The following is a 7,500-nucleotide window of genomic DNA, read 5'->3' as shown; positions in this document are numbered from 1 at the left end:
TAACGCTGATAATGTTGATATTGCTATTTTAACGCTGATAATGTTGATATTGCTATTTTAACGCTGATAATGTTGATATTGCTATTTTAACGCTGATAATGTTGATATTGCTATTTTAACGCTGATAAAGTTGATATTGCTATTTTAACGCTGATAATGTTGATATTGCTATTTTAACGCTGATAATGTTGATATTGCTATTTTAACGCTGATAATGTTGATATTGCTATTTTAACGCTGATAATGTTTCAGGCTACTGGTTGCCGATAATGTTGGTGCTTATGATATCGATAATGCTCGTTGCAAATAATGCTGGCTTTACTGTTGATATTGTTAGTGATGAAGCTGATAATACTTATAATGTTGATTTTTAAATTGATAATTTTGAAGTTGATAATTTTGAAGTTGATAATTTTGAAGTTGATAATTTTGGAGTTGATAATTTTGAAGTTGATAATTTTGAAGTTGATAATTTTGAAGTTGATAATTTTGAAGTTGATAATTTTGGAGTTGATAATTTTGGAGTTGATAATTTTGAAGTTGATAATTTTGAAGTTGATAATTTTGAAGTTGATAATTTTGAAGTTGATAATTTCGGCGTTAATAGTTAATAGTAATAACGTCCACGTTGCATTATCCACAGTGTTTCGTTTATTGTTCTTGTTTTTGTTGTTGTTCCTATTACTGCTTCCGTTGTTGTTGTTGCTGCTGATGTCCTTCAAGCTGCGGCTATTGCTGCTGTTGTATTTGACATTGATCGTTAGTAACCGTAATAAGCTGGGTGTTTTCCTACTGATCTTGTTGCTGTTAATGTTGTTGCCTTTACCACTGCTGCTGCTGTTGTTGCTGCTGCTGCTGTTGATGCTGCTGTTGTTGTTGCTGCTGGTTTGATTAATTATCATTGCTTAGACTAAAGTAATTAATCACGGTGGTGCTCCAGTATGACCGCAGCCGTATGGTTGAAACAAATGAAAGAGGTATATATGTATATATGTGTGTGCGTGTGTGTGTGTGTGTGTGTGTATGTGTGTGTGCGTGTATGTGTCACACACTACCGCACGACGACCGCTATTGATGCGTTTACGTCCCCGTAACTTAGCAGTTCCACAAAAGAGACCGATAGAATAAGTACCAGGCTTTACAACAACAACAATAATAATAATAATAATAATAATAATAATAATAATAATAATAATAATGATAATAAGTACTGGAGTTGATAAGTTCGACTAAAATTCTTCAATGTGGTGCCCCAGCATGGCCACAGTCTAATGACTGAAACAAATAGAAGGTAAAAGATAAAATATATGTGTGTGTGTGTGTGTATTTAGTGATGCTTGGTAAGCGCTAACGAACGAAACTCTCAGCCCTTGAGTCCCTCTATTGATTCTGCTTGATATCAGTAATATATATCATATATATATATATCTTATAATAATGTTGTTTATGCTGATGTTACATCTAAATCACATTGTTGCAAATTTTGTTACCGTTGCAGTTGTTGTTGTTTCTGCTGTTGCATTTTCCGACAGCGCTTGTGCTGGTAATAGTAGTAACGGTGGCAGTGGTGAGCACATCAAAATTTGGAAAACATCAGAAAAGCTAGCGGCTACCACACCACCGTCAACAAGATCAGCACCAGCAAAATCATTGGCAGTAATTGTAGTAGTAGTAGTAGTAGAGTAGTAGTAGTAGTAGTAGTAGTAGTAGTAGTAGTAGTAAAGAAGTAGTAGTAGTATTGGCGGCGCTTGTGTTGATGGTGATTTTTTTGTGGGTGTGTGCGTGAGAGGTGGGTGGTGTTGAATCTAAAAGTTGGAACGTGGGTTTCCTCCACGTGGGTCTGCTGTGATCCAACGTGGGTTTACTTCCAGCTCTTCGCACTCGAATCCTAACCTGGATAGCTACTGGGTGTTATTGGGATGACCTTGAAATGTCGCAATCAACCGGAGTGGTATTGCATTATGGTAACACCTGCAACGACAATGAAAGTCGGATTAACAAAAAAATAAAATAAATTCACGTCTTTAGACTAACAACAGTGGTAATAGTGGTGGTGGTGGTAGTGGTGGTGATGGTGGTACGGATGGTAGTGGTTGTGATGGTGATAGTGGTGGTGGTAGTGATGGTGGTGATGGTGGCGGTGGTGGTGGTGGTGGTGATGGCGGTGGTGATGGTGGCGGTGGTGGTGGTGGTGGTGATGGCGGTGGTGATGGTGGCGGTGGTGGAAGTACGGATAATAGTGGTTGTGGTGGTAGTGGTGGTGGTAGTTGTGATGGAGGGGAGGGCGACATTAAGAGTAAATTCGGTGGTGTTTTGGTGGTTGTGTTTGTGTGGTGGTGGTGATAATGTTACTGTTGGTGTATGTGGGGGGCGAGTGATGTTAGGAATTGGTTGTGGGACTGAGTTTGCATTTGTGTTGGTGGATTTGATGACGACAATTATGACGATGACAACGACGACAATGACAACGATGATAATGATGATGATCTTGGTGATTGTGGTGAAGGTGTTGGGTACATAACCAATATCCTACGCAACACATTATAAGTTCTGTATTCTTACTCTCACAGTGATCATCACTATCCCTCACCCCTCGCCCCCACTATATGCAACCTCCACAAAATCTGACAACTCAGACACAACCTACACAACAAACATTACAGAATCACTCCCACCAATAATATAACAGGATCTTTACCTTTTGACCGACAGATTTAAAAAATAAGTAGCTTGCTAACCAACCACATGGTTCCGGGTTCAGTCCCACTGCGTGGCATCTTGGGCAAGTGTCTTCTGCTATAGCCCTAGGCCGACCAATGCCTTGTGAGTGGATTTGGTAGACGGAAACTGAAAGAAGCCTGTCGTATATTATGTATAATATACATATATGTAATATGTTTGTGTTTTGTGTGTCTGTGTTTGTCCCCCTAGCATTGTTTGACAACCGATGCTGGAGTGTTTTTACGTCCCCGTCACTTAGCGGTTCGGCAAAAAGACCGATAGAATAAGTACTGGGCTTACAAAGAATAAGTCCCGGAGTCGAGTTGTTCGACTAAAGGCGGTGCTCCAGCATGGCCGCAGTCAAATGACTGAAACAAGTAAAAGAGTAAAAGAGTAAAAGAGTATCTAAACAATTTCAAACTTCGGACACTGGTAGAATGTGTCATATAAAACATCTTTTACTCTTAACGTTTTTGAGAAAAGCTTATATTTACGAAGTTATTTCGCGTTAAAGTTGTAGTATTTCGGTAATTTCAACCAATCAATGACGTGTATTCAGCTAAATAAAATTACTGCTGTTGTTTGCCAACAAGAACTTTCGGCGGTGTATATTTCGTTCGTCACTGTAAGCGCAACAAATATCCTCACGTGATCAATAATCAGTATTAAAACACCACCAACACACACACACACACACACACACACACACACACACACACACACACACACACACACACACACACACATACACACTCACACCACATTCTCCATCGGTAATTATGAGTTATCAATCACTTTATTCTTTACTTCAGCATCCTCTATCGAGTGAGAGCGATTTACAGATGCGATTTACAAATTAAGTACCAGTGAGACACTCGGGTCGATGTAATCGACTAGTCCCCTCTCCCAAAATTTCAAGGTCTTGTGTCTTCGGTAGAAAGGATTACGTTACTCCTGTTTAAACGCAAAACACCTCAAACAACACACATACATTCATTTTTTGCCCTGTACTGTCCATAATGCTTTTCTTAATGTAAACCCTTTGTGTTTAATAAAGAAATTATTATTATTATTATTATTATTATTATTATTATTATTATTATTATTATAATTATTATTATTATTATTATTATCATTCAGTAGTTTTATTTTTATAGGCGTGCTTTCACTTCACTAACCGAGCGCAGCTCTGTGTGCCTTGGGTATTGCTGCGATTTGTTTGTGATGCTCTGATGGTTATTGTATGGAAAGTGTTCTGCGTAGGATGTGTGCAGTGCCTAGTAGTGCAATTTCTGTATGTTATAGTGTTTTGTAAGTCATTGTTTTCAGTGTTTATATTAATGGGCATCGTTGTGTGGCTTCTATCTACATTTTCCTGGTGTATTTTTTCTTTTAGATATTTTATTTCTATTTCTGATATTTTTTTTGCTTTGAGAATGTATCTTCGTACGTTAGCTATTTTATTAGGGTTCATTACTGTATCCAAGTCTATATTTATGTTATTTTCCTTCCATATTTTATATGTATGTGTTGTTGTGTTTACATTTTTGGGGTATTATTATTATTATTATTATTATTATTATTATTACTACTACTACTACCCTACTATTACTATTATTATTATTATTACTACTACTGCTACTACTACTACTACTAATCACTGCTACTACTACTACTACTACTACTACTACTACTACTACTACTACTACTACTACTACTACTACTACTATTATTATATATTTATTATTAGTCAATTGGTTAACCACTTAATCGATGAACTCATCGATTAATTGAGTAATCGTTCGCTCAATCAATCAGCTAGGTTTGTTATTGATGAAATCACGGATGATGTCGAAAAGACTTTAATATCAGAACGATTACTCAAACGATCGATTAGTTAATTTGTTAAATGATAAGAAAATTGACTTATAATAATAATAATGATAATAATAATAATATAATAATAATAATAATAATAATAATAATAAATATTAATAATAATAATATGATGATGATGATGATGATGATGATGATGATGATGATTATGATGATGATAATAATAATAATAATAGTAATAATAATAATAATAATCTAATAATAATATAACATATAATAATAATAATAATAGATGTCCTGATGCAGTACAATGCAGTGGTCTCCATGCCTTCTGATCTTAACTGATTGGAAGTGTTATCATGTACATTGATTTGTCTGTTATAAAAGATGGGCTACAGCAAATATTCTGATCAATACCACAGATTTGCTTGTCAGTTTGACCTTAACCAGTTGAGCATGTCCCTTAGTGGCTGATGATATTTGCATCTCTGATCACGAGCAGAAGTAGTGGGAGGAGTATCATAGCCATGTGTTGAAGGGATTCTTATAATGATAATAATAACAATAAGATAATAATATAATATTAATAATAATAATAATAATAATAATAATAATAATAATAATAATAATAATGATGATAATAATAATAATAATAAATAAAAGACCAAAACAATAAAGTTTGCTTATTGATCGACATGAGCATCCCCTGTGATCATAATATCTCGGCAAAAGAGTTTGACAAGCTCAGAAATATAAAGACCTGCTCATTGAATTGAGAAAATGTGGCATCTCAAGGCCGGTTACAATAACAGTGATTGTAGGAGCACTAGGAATGATCAAAGGGAACCGAAAATTATATGAGAATGATCCCTGGCTTACCATCCCTGCAAGAAGTGCAAAAGATTGTCTTAACTGGTACATCACACGTATTGAGAAGAGCATTGTCGATGTGGGAACTATTACTACCCCTGTATTTTAATTTAACTTTAAAAAAAAAAAATGAACGAACTAGTGATTTAGTTTAATGGCCTACCAATGTATACTATGAGTTTCTTTGCCCTAGGAGTCGGGAAGACACTCAGCAAAAATGGAAGCAAATTTGAAAGAAGAAAAAAAAATAATACATAATAATAATAATAATATAATAATAATAATATAATAATAATAATAATATGACTGTCCCAATCGATATAAACGCATCTGTCAAGACCTACCAAAAGCTGAGCAAATATAAAGATCTTGAAATAGAAATCAGCAAAATGTGGAAGCTGAAGACTAAAACAATACCTGTTGTCATAGGTGCCCTGGGAATGATAGCGAAAGGGACTAATTGCTACCTAACTCAGATACCAGGAAACCCCAAAATGGCAGAAATTCAAAAGATAGTGCTCATGGGAACTGCTCATATCCTACGCAAAATACTCTCTATGTAATTAATCCCAAGGTTTAAAACAAACTTTTTTTTTTATTTATTTAATTTTATTTTATTTATTTATTTATTTTTTTAAATTTTATTTTTATGTATTAGACATTCACCAGTACAACACCAAAAAAAAAACCCAAATATATGGCACAGAACTTCCAACCTGTTGTCTCTTGAGGTCTCTGGGTGAGACTTGGAGCCAACTTGTACAGACATAAAGCAAAAGTCAAACAGAATAATAATAATAAAAATAAAAGAAGTGAAATAGAACCAGTGCGTGTGTTTATCAGTGGTATAATGACTGTCCTGATGTACAACAATATCTGTTTTAACACATGAATTCACCTTAAGAACCTTGCAAACCAAATACAAAAACGAAATACCTAAATACGTTATTTCTAAGGACACCGCGAACTCCACCTTCTACATAGCCAATACTATCAAGGCGCTTCTTTCAGATTTAATGCCTGCATGTGAGTTTACAAGGTCCCTGTCGCATCGATTACAACAGAGGCTCCGTCACTCTGTGTTATTTTACACAATTACCACCCAACACATTAATTTAACCTATACACTACATATTATACGTTGTCAACGCACTGCTCTAACAAACGCGAGCGCGCCTGAAAAATATAGAACTGCACTTGGTGATGCGATTGAATCTTGTATGAAAGACATTGAACAATATCCTCTGAGGATAGCCATGAGCACGGTCTAGAAATATAGAACTGCACTTGGTGAGGCGATTGAATCTTGTATGAAAGACATTGAACAATATCCTCTGAGGATAGCCATGAGCACGGTCTAGAAATATAGAACTGCACTTGGTGAGGCGATTGAATCTTGTATGAAAGACATTGAACAATATCCTCTGAGGATAGCCATGAGCACGGTCTAGAAATATAGAACTGCACTTGGTGAGGCGATTGAATCTTGTATGAAAGACATTGAACAATATCCTCTGAGGATAGCCATGAGCACGGTCTAGAAATATAGAACTGCACTTGGTGAGGCGATTGAATCTTGTATGAAAGACATTGAACAATATCCTCTGAGGATAGCCATGAGCGCGTCTAGAATATAGAACTGCACTTGGTGAGGCGATTGAGTCTTGTATGAAAGACATTGAAAATATCCTCGAGGATAGCCATGAGCACGGTCTAGAAATATAGAACTGCACTTGGTGAGGCGATTGAATCTTGTATGAAAGACATTGAACAATATCCTCTGAGGATAGCCATGAGCACGGTCTAGAAATATAGAACTGCACTTGGTGAAGTGGAAGAAGCTTGTAGGAAAGTCATTGAACAATATCCTCTGAGGATGGCCATGAGCGCGGTCTAGAAAATGTTGTAGAGCTTCCACTAGTTATGGTAAACTATACATCTTCATACCATGTATGTTAGGGCCCGGTCAAAATGTTTTTGGGGATGACTGGTAGTTAACCATACATACAAGTTTTCCTTTTCTCCATGTCACTGATGTTTATCCAAGAGAAAAGCCTGCTCTTTCGGGCCGAT

General features: G+C 36.0%; 1 protein-coding gene across 2 annotated transcripts; it reads right to left on the bottom strand.

The window, feature by feature from the left end:
* Window positions 1-193: 193 nt before the first annotated feature.
* LOC118760888 (probable serine/threonine-protein kinase cdc7) lies at window positions 194-1,144 on the bottom strand. 2 transcript variants are annotated; one of them, XM_036498492.1, is made up of 2 exons: window positions 579-1,144; window positions 194-429 (listed from the first exon to the last, which is right to left on the bottom strand). In XM_036498492.1, the coding sequence occupies exons 1-2, from the start codon at window positions 900-902 to the stop codon at window positions 334-336; spliced, it is 420 nt and encodes a 139-aa protein (XP_036354385.1). In that variant the 5' UTR covers window positions 903-1,144; the 3' UTR covers window positions 194-333. The 2 variants fall into 2 exon arrangements, with proteins under 2 accessions (XP_036354385.1, XP_036354386.1); XM_036498493.1 differs by having other exon boundaries at window positions 194-399.
* Between the last annotated feature and the right edge of the window lie 6,356 nt (window positions 1,145-7,500).

Source organism: Octopus sinensis, unplaced genomic scaffold (genome assembly GCF_006345805.1).
Source record: "Octopus sinensis unplaced genomic scaffold, ASM634580v1 Contig01304, whole genome shotgun sequence".
NCBI lineage: Eukaryota > Metazoa > Mollusca > Cephalopoda > Octopoda > Octopodidae > Octopus > Octopus sinensis.
Note: the sequence above shows the minus strand (reverse complement) of the source record. Positions and strands in the feature narration are given on the sequence as shown.